This window comes from Argopecten irradians, chromosome 2 (genome assembly GCF_041381155.1).
Source record: "Argopecten irradians isolate NY chromosome 2, Ai_NY, whole genome shotgun sequence".
Classification (NCBI taxonomy): domain Eukaryota; kingdom Metazoa; phylum Mollusca; class Bivalvia; order Pectinida; family Pectinidae; genus Argopecten; species Argopecten irradians.
In genome coordinates, this window is record NC_091135.1 from 62587139 (window position 1) to 62605549 (window position 18411).

The following is an 18411-nucleotide window of genomic DNA, read 5'->3' on the forward strand; positions in this document are numbered from 1 at the left end:
ATCAATCTCATGCGAAATGAAAGGTGAGAGCTCATGAGGTTAGAGCCCTTGCGACTTCTTTGGCTCTCCGCAATAGGTCCTTGTACCAGGACATCATGTCTTCTGCCGTTTGGCGTGGTCAGTCTACTTTCACCTCCGGTCTCTGTCCTTCCACTCTGATTGACTGTTTTCCTTGGGCCCAGTTGTGATGACTCAGTCTGTGACTGTTCCTCCTCAGTAGATATTATATACATATATGGTCTTTTAACCTTATGCGAGCAGGTTTCACAATGGTGCACCTCTTTCCACGGGGAGGTATATCCGTTTTTTCCTTTGTTCATTCAACCCTGTTTTATATTCTCTGCCTGGGGCCTGTCCCTTACATTTGCCATTTGACTGGGCTGCCTGGCTTCGGCCTCTCCATTACGGTTAGACAAATTCGCGTACCAAAGTTATGGTAGCGTATTACTGAAAAGAAATTGAGGTTTTTCAATGTAAAACCAATTTACATGATGTAAAACTAACAATACCTTTATGGGGTTCCACCCTTCTGTCCTCCCTCCCATTCCTCCTCAGTCATTTTGGCCTCGTGGCTACATAGAGGTTTTTAGGAAGGGACACCATTATATATACTCTCGTCGAGTACGTAATAAGGTACGGTAGGGAGACGGGATTCTCAAATATAATGTTTTCAGGGCTATAAAAATTGGTGTATGTAGTGTATTTGAATTCTAAAGTTATGGTAAGTATTATATCATGAAAAGTGGCTTAACATTGAAAAAACCTCTGATTTCCTTATAAAAGACTTCTTCTCTAAAACTTAGCACGATATTTAACAAAAATATTGCAAAGGTAGTATCTGTATGGGGTGAGGATACAAAATTATACAAAGGGTGTGGCTTATCCCCCTTAGGCCTGAGGGGCAGGGCCAAAAGGGGTCAATCCATATAAACGACTTTTTCTCTGAAATTAAGTATTGGGATAGTACTCATATTGCGATGGTAGCATCTTTAGTGGGAATTCAAAATTGTAAAAATACTGGGACTGACTGTCTACCGCTAATGAATAGCACTCATAATCATATGATATTGAAAACATCATTATATGATGGAGATTTAAAATAAAGCAAATCGTGGAGCCTGTTTTACTATTTCCAATTGTTTTTGTGACAATTACTTCATAAAACAGGTGATTCTTTGTGATCTATTTTGTTGACTCATGGAAGGATATTCTTAACCAAGATCAATAGGTACAATATACATGTATATTTCAAAGGCAGTTTTGGTTTATGCTTGAAGTTCGATAAAATGCACATCAATTTAACAGAATATTAAAATATCAGAAAAATATAAATTTGAAATACTCCTTCACATAAAAATAAAAATAAATGGAGAAAAATCTGGAAATCTTAATATTTCGAGTAAACATTGTTAGATTTAAAATAAAATCCTTTTACCATGGGGATTAGATAAAGATATCTGTAAAAATTATATGTACTGGGCTTAAACGGTCTGTAGCCTAGAATTTCCCATTAATTTCAAAGGAATTCCGGTCTCATTCATAAACGCCGCACGTCGCGCTATCGCATAACTTAACTCGGTCCTTTGGACAAGTTGAGCTAAAATGAGTAAATGATATGACAAGCCAGTTAAAATTTATTGAAGGAGCAAGGTCCATCCAGAATTTAATCGAATTATATAAGATATCTTATATTGATATATTCGATATCGGGCCCTTCGGGTCAGGTGAGCTTTACAAATGTCTATGCAAGCGAGGGGTTATACGGAACTCGGGTCTAGTTCCTAGTTCCGTTTAAGCTTAAACAAAACTCGGGTCTGGTTCCTAGTTCCGTATTTAATAGCTTAAACGGAAAACGGGTCTGGTTCCTAGTTCCGTTTAAGTTAAACGGAACTGGAGTCTAGGTGTCAGATTCATTTAAGGAAATTTGTGTTAAGGAGATTAATTCTGTACTGTATTATGAATGTAAGCTTTAAGTTCGATTCCCGTATATAATATGTAATTGAACATGCAATTAGAGGTAGAAATCCTAATAAACGGAACTCGGCTCGTTGACCAGTATTTTTGTTAAACGGAACTCGGGTCTGGTTCCTAGTTCCGTTTAAGTTAAACGGAACTCGGGTCTGGTTCCTAGTTCCGTTATAAGTTAAACGGAACTCGGGTCTGGTTCCTAGTTCCGTTTATTAAACGGAACTAGGAACTAGGAACTCGCAACCAACTTCAGCTTTCCTTTCGAAAACACTAAAAAAAACTTTATGACTTTCCATATGAAATTATTTTTTTATGTCCACGTTTTAACAGTTTTGTTAAGCCGTTAAGTGGTATATGATTATTTGTTCGCCCGCTAGTACTACTCACTAATATGCAATCAATGTATAATTATAATATCCTGTATAACTGACCGGAAAAATAATTAATCACAATTAACATCCTCTTTGAGTTAGCCCACAACATAACGTACTCACCATTTCCTCTACGAGACAGTTCGTGACGTAACGTACTCGCTATATCCTCTTCCAGACAGTTCGTGACGTAACGTACTCGCCATATCCTCTACCAGACAGTTCGTGACATAACGTACTTACCATGCCCTCTATAATGTAGCTCGTGACGTAACGTACTCACCACGTTTTCTATGAGGCAGTTCGTGACGTAACGTACTCACCGCGTTTTCTATGAGGCACTTCGTGACGTAACGTACTCACCATTTCCTCTACGAGATAGTTCGTGACGTAACGTACTCGCCATATCCTCTAAGAGACAGTTCGTGACGTAACTTACTCATCGCGTCCTCTATGACAGTTCGTGACGTAACGTAGGCACTGCGTCCTCTGTGGGGCAGTTCGTGAGGTAACGTACTCACCATGTCCTCTATGAAGCAGTTCGTGAAGTCGTAACGTATTCATCGCGTCCTCTATGAGAGTCTCTATGAGGCACTTCGTGACGTAACGTACTCACCATTTCCTCTACGAGATAGTTCGTGACGTAACGTACTCGCCATATCCTCTAAGAGACAGTTCGTGACGTAACTTACTCATCGCGTCCTCTATGACAGTTCGTGACGTAACGTAGGCACTGCGTCCTCTGTGGGGCAGTTCGTGAGGTAACGTACTCACCATGTCCTCTATGAAGCAGTTCGTGAAGTAACGTATTCATCGCGTCCTCTATGAGGCAGTTCGTGACGTAACGTACTCACCATTTCCTCCATAATGCAGTTCGTGAAGTAACGTACTCGTCGTGTCTTCTATGGGGCAGTTGTGACGTAACTTAATCACCATGTCCTCTATGAGACAGTTCGTGAAGTAACGTACTCACCATGTCCTCTATGAGACAGTTCGTGAAGTAACGAACTCACCATGTTCTCTATGAGACAGTTCGTGAAGTAACGTACTCACCATGTCCTCTATGAGACAGTTCGTGAAGTAACGTACTCACCATGTCCTCTATGAGACAGTTCGTGAAGTAACATACTCACCATGTCCTCTATGAGACAGTTCGTGAAGTTACGTACTCACCGCGTCCTCTATGAGACAGTTCGTGAAGTAACGTACTCACCATGTCCTCTATGAGACAGTTCGTGACGTAACGTACTCACCATGTCCTCTATGAGACAGTTCGTGAAGTAACGTACTCACCATGTCCTCTATGAGACAGTTCGTGACGTAACGTACGCACCATGTCCTCTATAATGCAGTTCGTGAAGTAACGTACTCGTCGCGTCTTCTATGGGGCAGTTGTGACGTAACTTAATCACCATGTCCTCTATGAGACAGTTCGTGACGTAACGTACGCACCGCGTCCTCTATGAGATAGTTCGTGACGTAACTTACTCATCGCGTCCTCTATGAGGCAGTTCGTGATGTAACGTACTCACCGCGTCCTCTATGAGGTAGTTCGTGACGTGAAGTAACGTACTCACCATGTTCTCTATGAGACAGTTCGTGAAGTAACGTACTCACCATGTCCTCTATGAGACAGTTCGTGAAGTAACGTACTCACCATGTCCTCTATGAGACAGTTCGTGAAGTAACGTACCCACCACGTCTTCTATGAGACAGATCGTCAAGTAACGTACTCACCATGTCCTCTATGAGACAGTTCGTGAAGTAACGTACTCATCGCGTCCTCTATGAGACAGTTCGTGACGTAACTTACTCGCCATTTCCTCTATGAGACAGTTCGTGACGTAACGTAGTCACCGCGTCTTCTATGAGACAGTTCGTGACGTAACTTACTCACCATTTCCTCTATGAGACAGTTCGTGAAGTTACGTACTCACCGCGTCCTCTATGAGACAGTTCGTGAAGTAACGTACTCACCATGTCCTCTATGAGACAGTTCGTGACGTAACGTACTCACCATGTCCTCTATGAGACAGTTCGTGAAGTAACGTACTCACCATGTCCTCTATGAGACAGTTCGTGACGTAACGTACGCACCATGTCCTCTATAATGCAGTTCGTGAAGTAACGTACTCGTCGCGTCTTCTATGGGGCAGTTGTGACGTAACTTAATCACCATGTCCTCTATGAGACAGTTCGTGACGTAACGTACGCACCGCGTCCTCTATGAGATAGTTCGTGACGTAACTTACTCATCGCGTCCTCTATGAGGCAGTTCGTGATGTAACGTACTCACCGCGTCCTCTATGAGGTAGTTCGTGACGTGAAGTAACGTACTCACCATGTTCTCTATGAGACAGTTCGTGAAGTAACGTACTCACCATGTCCTCTATGAGACAGTTCGTGAAGTAACGTACTCACCATGTCCTCTATGAGACAGTTCGTGAAGTAACGTACCCACCACGTCTTCTATGAGACAGATCGTCAAGTAACGTACTCACCATGTCCTCTATGAGACAGTTCGTGAAGTAACGTACTCATCGCGTCCTCTATGAGACAGTTCGTGACGTAACTTACTCGCCATTTCCTCTATGAGACAGTTCGTGACGTAACGTAGTCACCGCGTCTTCTATGAGACAGTTCGTGACGTAACTTACTCACCATTTCCTCTATGAGACAGTTCGTGAAGTAACGTACTCATCGCGTCCTCTATGAGACAGTTCGTGACGTAACTTACTCACCATTTCCTCTATGAGACAGTTCGTGAAGTTACGTACTCACCGCGTCTTCTATGAGACAGTTCATGACGTAACGTACTCACCATGTTCTCTATGAGACAGTTCGTGAAGTAACGTACTCACCGCGTCTTCTATGAGACAGATCATGACGTAACGTACTCACCATGTCCTCTATGAGACACTTCGTGAAGTAACGTATTCCCCTTGTCCTCTATGAGACAGTTCGTGACGAAACGTACTAAACATGTCCTCTATGAGACAGTTCGTGACGTAACGTATTCCCCTTGTCCTCTATGAGACAGTTCGTGACGAAACGTACTAAACATGTCCTCTATGAGACAGTTCGTGACGTAACGTATTCACCTTGTCCTCTATGAGGCAGTTCGTGACGTAACGTATTCACCTTGTCCTCTATGAGACAGTTCGTGAAGTAACGTACTCACCATATCCTCTATGAGACAGTTCGTGACGAAACGTACTAAACATGTCCTCTATGAGGCAGTTCGTGACGTAACGTACTAAACATGTCCTCTATGAGGCAGTTCGTGACGTAACGTACTAAACATGTCCTCTATGAGGCAGTTCGTGACGTAACGTACTAAACATGTCCTCTATGAGGCAGTTCGTGACGTAACGTACTAAACATGTCCTCTATGAGGCAGTTCGTGACGTAACGTACTAAACATGTCCTCTATGAGGCAGTTCATGAAGTAACGTACTCACCATGTCCTCTATGAGGCAGTTCGTGACGTAACGTACTCACCGCGTCTTCTATGGGGCAGTTCGTGGCGTAACGTACTCACTGCGTCCTCTATGATGCAGTTCGTGACGTAACGTACTCACCGCGTCCTCTATGATGCAGATCATGACGTAACGTACTCACTGCGTCCTCTATGATGCAGTTCGTGACGTAACGTACTCACCGCGTCCTTTATGATGCAGATCATGACGTAACGTACACACTGCGTCCTCTGTGGGGCAGTTCGTGAGGTAACGTACTCAGAACTCACAATGTCCTCTATTAGGCAATTCGTGACGTAACTTACTCATTATATCCTCTATGAGGCAGTTCGTGTAAGGTACTCACCACATCCTCTATGAGGTAATCGGCGCCAGAAGACAGAAACTTCTCCACGGTTTTGGCGTCACCTTTCATTGCGGCGATCATCAATGGGGTTAGGCCTTCCTGTAATACACAACGGTATTGTTGTACTCCTAGTAATGTACAAGTCTCTTGTAATTCATATAATGACCAAAGAATCATATTCCACTCTCTGTCAATTTATTACTTTTTGGAAATATGAACTTAAGTACATAAGAAAATGAATTAATCTTCATGCACACTCAGCAATATATCAAAGATACTCATTGATTTTAACTTCGTCCTTCTATTATTATCAAATATTTCCATATCTGCTTTACTCCCAACATCTTACTGGTTTTGTATTTACGCGTAAATTATATTTGTATAACCCTCCGATACTGACGACAAAAGAGAAACGAATATTCAAAGAAAGCCTAGAGTGACCAGGAGAAAGACAAACCGAAGACAGGATGATATGAACATTGAGAAGTCGAAAGTTAAGAAAAGTGGTTTAGAACTTCTGTCGTCTTTATCGGAGGGGTAGATTTTAGATTTTAAAATAATAGTATATTACGAGTTGAAACTAACACCTTGAGGAGCATACTGGTTATAAAATAGCTCTCTCCCTCCCCCACCTCTCTCTTTCTCGCTCTTCCCTCACTCTCTCCCTCTCTCTCTGTCTCAAATACAACTTTATATATTATGTATATCTTTTCTTGTAAATGCCATCTTGTCTATGTAATTTGAATGTTTTATTATTTTGGGGAACGGGCTTTATATAAGTTGTATAACTTGTGCCCAATCCCATTGCAATAAAATATGTTTAAATAAAAAAGTCTCTTGTCCCCTTCACTAGTACAGTAACTACACTAAAACATCGTACAGGGTGTGAAGTGCTGGCAGAACCAATCAGCAATTTGTCTATCCTCTTCACTAGTACAGTAACTACACTAAAACATCGTACAGGGTGTGCTGGCAGAACCAATCAGCAATTTGTCTATGCCAAGGACGGAGATCCAATACAATTAATCACAATTTTCATGATGACTATAATACGTACAATTTTCTGACTTATTTTGATAAAACATTTTGATGATAATGTTCTTAATGTATATAACAAAATGCAGGAGGTGAACTTACGTTGTTCTGTCTGTTTATCTGTGCTCCATTGGTTAGGAGAAACCCAACACAAGCTTCCCACAACTTTTCGGCAGCGAAATGAAGGACCGTTTGACCATCCTGTAAAAAGGTATGTACATGTATTGGAGCGTATCGTAGAGAATCGCAGCGTAGCGGAATTACAAGTCTAACTTCACATTATATTGGTAAACAAACATACATGAATTTTGGCGCGGAATTTTTGCTATTTCTAGATGAGTCAAACCGTTGTAGAATGATCAAATGGTATCCTAAAACTATGGAAATTGGACTTGAAATGTATGATTATGCATACGTAGACTGTGGACTTTCCTGTTTTGAACACCTAGACTTTTATGAGTCTGCTTGAGTAACATGATATTTCCCATAGACGAGACTTTGCTTGATATTTCGCTAGTCTTCAATTCTTTTAAAACGCTTCAGTAACTGGACCTATGAATTTCTAAGATATGTATGCCTACAAGCCGTGTGGTCGGTTTTACTACGTTAAGAACAGACCACTAGTTTCTATACTTACGGAGTTGGCATGGTTGATGTCCAGATTTCCGCGGTATGGCCAGAGTGCGTTAACAAGTTTGGCGTCCCCAGTTCTTACCGCTATACAAAACGAATTGTTCTTTTCCTGTTGGTAAAAATAGCAATAATTCTTCAGTACAAACGAATGGATAATAAAATCATAAGTCGCTAATTCCGCTGGTAGCTATCTTCATTCTCGATGCAGAGACTGCTTTACGATATGAAATAGATGCCTGTGTCTACAACATAGATATACGTTTGTGTGGTCAGTCTTACCATATTGACCGCTGTGACGTCGGCACCATGTTTCAGAAGGAGTTCGGCCATTTCGGTGTGTCGGTTTTGAGTGGCTAACATCAGAGGGGTACTAGCGTCCTGTGGAAGACAAAATGGAAGGAAATTTCAAGCATTAGATCTACTCAGATCAAATATCTAAAACGAACAATACGTGTTAGCTCTTTAGCCAAATAATTCATCTCTGTTTCTTAACTCATCATCGATCTACATGTACAGTCGTCGGACATTTAAGTATTCGTCACTGTTGTCTTTTCGCTATACATTCTATGTATTTTCACTTTTCTCTTTGAATTTCCTTATCTCAATTGTCAATAGATTTTTACCAAATTTTGCATACTTATAGAGAATTGCCCACATTTCCAGCTCATAATATTTTAAAAATTTTCGGATGCTTCATTTTCGAAATATCATTATTTTCGTGCACCGCTTAATTTTTATAACGCCATTTCCTTCTTGTTCTTACCAAAATGGCAACGAAAACGTTTTGCTTTCTAATAAAACGCCGTTTTCTCAAAAATTAGGTAACGGATAATTATGCAAATTTTATGAGCCGAAATTGTAGACAATCTTCTATAAGTATGTCAAATTGGCTAAATTCCATCAATAGATGAGATCAAGAAAAAGGTAAAAATACATAGAATATAGAGGGAAAAACAACAGTGACGAATACTTATGTCTCATGACTGTATATCTCAATGAACACCACGCATATTATACAAAGGAAGAGGCTCAATTGTCGTGTCAAATGTCTTGTCCAAGAGCAGCTTCCCAACGATGACCATAGCGAGCGTCTCATGGTATCAAAACAGAGAAAATAAAATTCCGTCAGGAACACAAATCCATTAGATTGTGCTGCTAACTGCAAAGACATGAAATCGATGAATACACGAATGATAATTTATAATAATTATTGTATTAAGAAACAGTCAGATGTACACGTGACTTATTGCTATCGACATTCTGAATTTGCGCAATCATGTCGAGAAGATCATCAGAGAGAGGTGGTTAGCGCTGCACTGTGATATAGGCCTTATATAAAAAGGTGGTAGAATACTGCAAACATCAGCACATATGCAGCTTCATTTCAAATGACAGTGTTCTCATAAATGTCCATTACCATTCAACTAAGCAACGGGAAAGCAATGGCAGGCCTACTTATTTATGTCTTAAAAGTAAACAACAAATACAATTTTGAATTCATTGAATGAACTTTTTGTTTCGGATGAGCTTACAAACATGTACTCACCGCGGTAGATCTGACATTGACATTGGAACCGGCGTCTAGGAACCTACGCATCACATCTACGTTCCCCATAGCAGCCACTAGACAAAGAGGATCCATTCCGATCTGAAACTGAGCACACCGCAGATTTTGTTGTTTATTCATCTTAATTCAATCGTCTAAAAGGACAGTCACTCGAATAATTTGTCTAGTTTGCGAGTGTGTGCAATCATATTGAAATCGTAAAATTTAATGCAATACAAAATTCATATAACGTGACGCTACCCAAATTGGAACACTTTTTGATGATAATTGTGAAAAAATTCTAACGTCTGCATAAATCAAGATTTTTCTCTTAACTTTCCACCAATAGATGTCTTCAGTTTTAATTTCATGATTTGCTTACTTTTCAGCAGTGCATGTATTTTGAAAAAGAGGGCTTGAAGCATGCCTGGTCTAGCCCCGTGTTTCAGCAGCTTCGTGTACCCAAAATGTTGAACGAATATACGTACCCGGCCTACTATACCTATGTGTCGTAGTGGAGCAATGCCTCCGAAAATCACTCGGGCATAGTTTTCTATACTTTTTTGTAGGTTTCCAATTATTTTATGCGTATACATGCATTTACATATTATTTTTGTCAAAAACAAACATAACTACCATTCTTAATATCTATCGTACCGCTCACAAGACATCAAATTTTTAATTTGTGGACTTGCCGTATAAATTCCCTTCAGAAAGACCTTCATATGTATTATGTAAAAAATTAATGCTTCGATGAGAATTTGATATTTTATATGGTTCAGTTTTATTGCCTAGTAGGTAAGCGATATCAAACAAGTACGATAAAAATGCAAACAAACGTTTTATAATGGTTTGCATAATCATTACTTTGCTCCATTAGCAGTAATAGGCACCAATTGTAGCTCTAAAGACGACATCATTTTCTGTCAAAAAGTCTTTTGAGCTACAATATTGCAGCTACCCAAAAAGGAACACCTCTTAACTATAGTTTGATTAAAAAATGTAAAGACATCATAAAAATGTTGGAATTCATTTAAGGAAAGTTCAAACATTTTTTAGTTAATTTAAGTCACATATCTGTCAAAAACATCCCATGGTACATTTGTTTTTTCTTGTTTTAAAATGTGGTGTTTTTAAGGTTCGGACGATTGGCGTTTTACTTTGTCGCCTCATCAAAGATTTACTATAGAACTTTAAAACTAAAATACAAGTATAAATGAATTACCAGTTGATCATGCGTTGCAAGTTTCAAAATATCTTCAGGAGTTCCTTCTTTATCCTTCAGTAGTTTGTTCAAGATTTCCATGCATTGTTCTGCTATGCTTGGTCCAATCGGGAGACTTTCCTTCTGTTTGGCAGTTTCGTGAATACAAATATCTCCTTTGCATTGCTTGCACTTCCTGCCCTTTTTCCCAAACCGAGACGACATTTTCACAACAGAATATCAAGACTTTGAAATCAACTCAATATCTGCTGGTGCAAAAGGCGTGAATGTTATGAAACGTTTACGTCTATTAGTGACGTCATAATAGATGTGATGTCAATGTAGTGTACCAAATGATTTATTCCGCGAAATGACGTTACAAAAGAAAGCTCTTCAAGCGGGTTCATTTTCAATGATCCTCATAGTCACCAACACTACACAGTATCTCAAGATATTGCTGGACAAAAATCAAATCGCGGGACGTTTTGGATGAGATTGATATCAAATATTTGGTACAGTATTAATTGTTTAATGTCGTTAACGATGAGGTTTAACGACATGACATATTATTCTACTATTTCCTGCATCCTTTCGGGTCGGGGAAAGGGAAATTCTGTTTACTGTTCTATCAAAATTGTACTGATACGGGTTAAGAGAATTAGAATTGAAAACCTAATTCCAAATGAGACATTTTAAGTGTATACAGTATTTCCAACTGTTTAGAGGGCGGCGGGGCCTCAAATAATTTAGGAAATATAGTAACTGCTAAGGAAATTGATGGATTTTGCAATAAGATTTATATTATTTACTTTCTCTTTATTCCGTGTTTACCAATTTTTATTTTATTTTTTTTAAACAATCATTAACCGTAGAAAGATATCCGTATTGCCTTACCAGTTTGTTTTTTTCGTCTTAAGCATGTCATAAACTCATTATTATACTTCTAAAAGACGATTCAAAAGTATTTTTGACAATATCCATCGTTCCGCATACCATCAAACTGCAATCCCAATCTGATAACAATTATAATATTTTTTGATATCTTCCACGATGAAAACTCAACAATTCTCAAAAACTCTGTAAACGTACATTTTAGAGATAATGTTATTTTCGCACTAAAGTATCTGCTAACGATTTTTTTTCGGTGTGTTATTTATATAACTATAACTGTTGATTCGTAAATACACTCCTTAAACATATTAAAAACGACAGTATATGTACGGTTACAGTATTGTTAAACATGAATCTGGTCATGAAACTCAGAAATACCATCTAAAATTGGAATTAATCAAATTAACTAGACCTGTCAGCCAATAGCAGGCCCCATGATCACTTCCCGCACCCACATACCTGTCCCATCTAGGAATGGAACTCACTTTATTAGAGAAAATGTCTGTACAAGTGTACTAATCAATTCAGAGCTACATATATATATGAAGGCCACATGGATTTCCAGTATAGGTGAAATAATTTTCATAATGAATAGTCTGTTAAGTTTCAGACTTGTTGGCCTGTTCTGAAGAAGTTGTCTCAACAAAATTGTAAGAAACCTACAGGTAAGATATAAAATGATACAACAGAACTTCATATACTCTTCATTGGCAGTTATTGTCTTAAATGATATATACAAGAGATCCCAGAGGAATCTTGGCGCCCACCAAAGAATGATAAACGTCTGACAATGGAAAGAGGGATCTTTTCTATACTTTTACTTCATATTACTACTTATGAAATTTGAGAAAGATCCTTTCAGTATTTTCTGAGATATATAACAGTAACAAACTTCAATTATCAAAATCTAAGATGGCTACCTGTCGTTGACCGATCGGTCCAAAAAAGCAATATGCACAACTTATGTCCTAGGGGAACCTCCATATAACATTTGAGTCAGATCGCTTCAGTATTTTCTGAGATATATAACAGTAACAAACTTCAATTATCAAAATCTAAGATGGCTACCTGTCGTTGGCCAATCAGTCCCAAAAAGTAATATGCACAACTAGGCTCCTAGGGATACCCACATATAAAATTAGATTGCTTCAGTACTTTCTAAGTAATAATGGTACTATCAAAATTCAAGATAGAGGCCTTTCGGCCATCTTGTTGACAAATCGGTCCCAAAATGCAATATGCACAACTAGGGCCCTAGGGGGAACCTACATATGAAATTTGAGAAAGATCCCTTCAGCCCTTTCTGAGAAATAGCGGTAACAAGAAATGTTAACGACGGACGGAAGGACAGATGACGGATCTAAGACGAAAAGCGGTTGGAATAGCCCACCATCTGATAATGATGGGCTAATAAATAGACATTTTGGATAAAAAGCTCAATCTTACATTCTAGGCCCGTAGCTATAATCAGAGACAGATCCTCAACCCAGCTAAATCAGACATAGTTCCAATCTTATTTTGTTGACATATTTTGTTCACTATAGAATACTCTCTTAATCGATTAGATAAATAACCACATTCCAATTCTGTTTACAGTTCTCTCCCCTTACCAATATCACATAGAAATAACAATCAACAGCTTGTTGGTATTGGTATGTACATTTATTTAAATGTATCTGTATTTACAATGATTTCCTTCTGGACTGGCACTAATGATAACATCTACATATATTGGCACATTTCCCATGCATAGCATATTAATGACAGGCAGATACATTAGTCTAACAGCACTCTTACAATGTTACAATCTTACAATACCTCAGTTAGGTAGATAGTCCACTGTTTCATTACCTCAGTTAGGTAAATAGTGCACTGTTACAATACCTCAATTAGGCAGATAGCGCACTAGTGTTACAGAACCTCAGTTAGGCAGATAGCGCACTAGTGTTACAGAACCTCAGTTAGGCAGAAAGATTGTTCTGTATCCACCAATACAGACTACAACTAGGTAAACCATCAAAGATCAACTGTTAGGCAAATCTTTGTGAAAGATAACATCCCAACAGCAAATTAAACCATCAGGATTAAATCAATCTGGTGCTAGAAGTAACTTTAGAATGCATCCCTTGACTGTATCAAAATGATCCTAATTTGAATTCCTATGTCAGATGTCGAATGCATCCCTTGACTGTATCAAAATGATCCTAATTTGAATTCCTATGTCAGATGTCGTAAAACACTGTTCTGTCGTCTGATGACAGGCAACAGATATCACTTTACAGTAAAACAAACGTGACAATCTCTGTTAATCAAAAATAAATCTAGTGAATGTTACAAACAAACAAAATATTACGCTTAATTCATAGATGAATACTAAATATATTTACATATTGTTATTATGCTTATAATGTTCTGGGTTTCAAGTCTGTATTTTCAAGATGCCATTTATTTTAAAGCATCTAAGGTACATAAAGGGTGTTTAAGATCCAAAAATGATGTGGGTAAAATAAAGTTTACTGTCATTTACTCCCACCTTCTGGTGATTATTAAATGACAAAATTCACGGTAAAAGATGACATCACTAGCACTGGAAAGTGGGACTAATCGACGGTAAATTTTACTTTACCCACTGTCACCATTGATTTTACATAAATATAAACAATCTTTTCACGGATATTTTTGAGAGATGTTACATGTCATTCAGATGTAAAGCCTGCTTCAGGAACTTCTATTCACACAATACTTTGTATATACTATAAAACGTGAAATTTTCATGGTGTATAAACTTGTTTCTAAGAATCCTAATTACAAAGATGAACCATGAATATTTTTGCACACGAAAAGATCTGAAAATTCAAAATACCAATAAATACTTAATGTTATACATAATCCAGTGTTTAATTTAAAATTTAGTAATGAATGATTCAACTGATATATACAGATTCAAAGGAAACCCTTATAACATATGAATGTACATGATATACTATAATTGATATAGTCTAGACTAGTGTGATACATCTGAAAATGAAATCAACGAAAGGTTAACATAATTAACAAAATAAATTTATATACAGAATATAAACATTCATACATGTCAAACTAAATAAAACATCAATAAGGTAAAAAAAATAACATAAAATTCTGGTCCCTTAATTAGGTTTGTCTCATTTGATCAATCAAATTTTAATAGATGTTCACGTATTCCTCAGGATACAAATGCAGCACTCACATGACAGACTGAAATACTGTAAGACTAATTAGCATACAGATAGCTTGAAACTCTACAGTACATTGTAAAATATATATATGAATGCACATGATTATCATTTAAGTTAAAACACTGGTTGAAAATTTCAAATATAATTGGCCATACACAAAAACATCATGGTGGAGTTATTAGTACATCCACATAGCCTCTTAGGGATGTTTTGTCACAAGGCTTAGCTCTGGTAAATCCTCCCCCCTCACTTCTAAGGTAAAATCCTACCACTTAATCTATGGCATCAGTTCATTTTCTAGCAAACCTTACAAAGTAAATGCAATCTTTAAACTTTAAATATAGGATATAATACACTGTACGTAGAAACCAAGTTCCATGGATTTTGACTTATGTAAGACCTTAAGCTGCTCTACAATTAAACTTCCAATAAGGTACTCTCCACCTCATAGAACATCTACTCTGGTAGTCATTAGTTACAGCGAAGTATCAAAAATTCTATTGATACAGGAATTATCAAATATACATTAAGAATAAATATGATATTTAAGAACATTTTCACTACTCAACAATTCATTTTAAGTCTTCAAAGATATATGAGCTAAGAACTTCTTATAGCTTAAACTCTCCTTGGCCACCTAGCGAACGGCGCAAGACTTCCGGTCGCTAGGCGGCACCAGACAATTGTTGCTATTGGCTAGGAAGAATTTTGTCAGAAATTTGAATTTTGAATACTGACAGAGCATGAAGTAGGAAAGGAAAGACCACTACTGTACCAAGAGAAATAAGCAAGGTTTGAAGACTGAGCCAATAAGCGTACATGATGAAGTTCTAGTCCTTTGAAAAGCCTATTTTATGGTTGAAATGACGAACCAAAATCATCCCTGTCATTCTATGAACATATACAGTCTGTATGGTGAAGGACACAAGAAAGAGATGCTGGATGGTCCCTCAGATTTTTCATCCAGCCAAAGATGAGCAAAAAAAAGTTCTTGGGCCATCCAGCCACACCACCCCTGATACCACCGACACAGTTCACAGGTCATGGAGCCACAAGACCCCTGATGCCACCAAGACAGTCCACGGGCCATGGAGCCACAAGACCCCTGATGCCACCAACACAGTCTACAGGTCATGGAGCCACAAGACCCCTGATGCCACCAAGACAGTCCACGGGCCATGGAGCCACATGACCCCTGATGTCACCAAGACAGTCCACAAGCCATTGAGCTCCAAGACCCCTGATGTCACCAAGACCAACCATGCTGCCACCAAGACCCCAATAAAAGAAAAGTCCATGGGCAATCGAGCAACACTGAAGACTCAGACTTTTGAGAAACCTCATAAAAAAAAATGAGCGGAGACCTCAGATGCTGCCACTACCTCTAACAAGAAAGCCACTGACCAGAATGAGGCAGGAACTAGCAACAGCCTGCTAGTGATCATGATCTTGGTTGTTGATAAAAAAAACTTACCAATTTTACATTTGTTAATAAATTCACTGGTGTTGAGCAGCCTCTCTTTTGACTTTCAGATACACAAGATGGTGAAAGCATTTTGAAAATGCTAAAACACACTTACACATGAAAATTCTACCACTTTTAAAATCTTAAAACTGGAGAAAAAACATGCCCTCATTTGATTTATGCCATTTTCACACAAAAATGGAGGCAAATTTAAGGCATGAAGACTGTTTTGTTGACTACTTTGTACATGATTAATTTACAGTTGAGAGGGCATATTCGTGCAAATCACAGTGAATTCAAAACTTTTTATGACATTTTTAAAAACACAAATATTTTCCATTATACTGCTCTGCGGTGACACACAGTATAAAGACCAGGATATAATCACTATAGTTTTCTCAGTTATCATAAGTTGGGGTAGGCGAAGTCGTAGTTATCTGGCTCTGGTGGTATAGGTGGAGGCTCAGTCGGTATTGATATTCCTTCTGCATCCAGCATCCGTATCTTTATTTCCATGTTGAGAAGTAGCTCTAAATCCTTGGTATTCTGTTGACTATTCATCTGAAGGACAACAGTACAGTCATGACATTTAGTGTACATAGAGATGATATGATAACAGTACAGTCATGACATTTAGTGTACATAGAGATGATATGATAACAGTACAGTCATGACATTTAGTGTACATAGAGATGATAGGATCACAGTACAGTCATGACATTTAGTGTACATAGAGATGATAGGATAACAGTACAGTCATGACATTTAGTGTACATAGAGATGATAGGATCACAGTACAGTCATGACATTTAGTGTACATAGAGATGATAGGATAACAGTACAGTCATGACATTTAGTGTACATAGAGATGATAGGATAACAGTACAGTCATGACATTTAGTGTACATAGAGATGATATGATAACAGTACAGTCATGACATTTAGTGTACATAGAGATGATAGGATAACAGTACAGTCATGACATTTAGTGTACATAGAGATGATAGGATAACAGTACAGTCATGACATTTAGTGTACATAGAGATGATATGATAACAGTACAGTCATGACATTTAGTGTACATAGAGATGATATGATAACAGTACAGTCATGACATTTTGTGTACATAGAGATGATATGATAACAGTACAGTCATGACATTTAGTGTACATAGAGATGATATGATAACAGTACAGTCATGACATTTTGTGTACATAGAGATGATATGATAACAGTACAGTCATGACATTTTGTGTACATAGAGATGATATGATAACAGTACAGTCATGACATTTAGTGTACATAGAGATGATATGATAACAGTACAGTCATGACATTTAGTGTACATAGAGATGATATGATAACAGTACAGTCATGACATTTAGTGTACATAGAGATGATATGATAACAGTACAGTCATGACATTTTGTTACATAGAGATGATAGATAACAGTACAGTCATGACATTTAGTGTACATAGAGATGATATGATCACAGTACAGTCATGACATTTAGTGTACATAGAGATGATAGGATCACAGTACAGTCATGACATTTAGTGTACATAGAGATGATAGGATCACAGTACAGTCATGACATTTAGTGTACATAGAGATGATAGATCACAGTACAGTCATGACATTTAGTGTACATAGAGATGATATGATAACAGTACAGTCATGACATTTAGTGTACATAGAGATGATATGATAACAGTACAGTCATGACATTTAGTGTACATAGAGATGATATGATAACAGTACAGTCATGACATTTAGTGTACATAGAGATGATATGATAACAGTACAGTCATGACATTTAGTGTACATAGAGATGATGTGATAACAGTACAGTCATGACATTTAGTGTACATAGAGATGATATGATAACAGTACAGTCATGACATTTAGTGTACATAGAGATGATATGATAACAGTACAGTCATGACATTTAGTGTACATAGAGATGATATGATAACAGTACAGTCATGACATTTAGTGTACATAGAGATGATGTGATAACAGTACAGTCATGACATTTAGTGTACATAGAGATGATAGGATAACAGTACAGTCATGACATTTTGTGTACATAGAGATGATAGGATAACAGTACAGTCATGACATTTTGTGTACATAGAGATGATAGGATAACAGTACAGTCATGACATTTAGTGTACATAGAGATGATAGGATAACAGTACAGTCATGACATTTAGTGTACATAGAGATGATATGATAACAGTACAGTCATGA

General features: G+C 37.9%; 2 protein-coding genes across 3 annotated transcripts in view; both read right to left on the minus strand.

Moving 5' to 3' along the window:
* LOC138316186 (uncharacterized) overlaps positions 1 to 10905 on the minus strand; it is a 55222-nt gene extending 44317 nt beyond the window's left edge. The window contains exons 1-6 of the mRNA XM_069257751.1: positions 10604 to 10905; positions 9379 to 9486; positions 8112 to 8210; positions 7837 to 7941; positions 7302 to 7400; positions 6165 to 6263 (exon numbers count right to left, since the gene is read on the minus strand). Coding sequence (XP_069113852.1) covers positions 6165 to 6263; positions 7302 to 7400; positions 7837 to 7941; positions 8112 to 8210; positions 9379 to 9486; positions 10604 to 10807 — 714 coding nt within the window. The 5' untranslated portion in view covers positions 10808 to 10905. The remainder of the gene's footprint in view (positions 1 to 6164; positions 6264 to 7301; positions 7401 to 7836; positions 7942 to 8111; positions 8211 to 9378; positions 9487 to 10603) is intronic.
* Positions 10906 to 13113: 2208 nt separating this feature from the next.
* The window catches only part of LOC138316188 (engulfment and cell motility protein 1-like), a 56745-nt gene continuing 51447 nt past the window's right edge, over positions 13114 to 18411 (minus strand). For both annotated transcript variants that reach the window (XM_069257752.1, XM_069257754.1), the window contains one exon: positions 13114 to 16717. In XM_069257752.1, the coding sequence (XP_069113853.1) occupies positions 16562 to 16717 (156 nt within the window). In that variant the 3' untranslated portion in view covers positions 13114 to 16561. The remainder of the gene's footprint in view (positions 16718 to 18411) is intronic.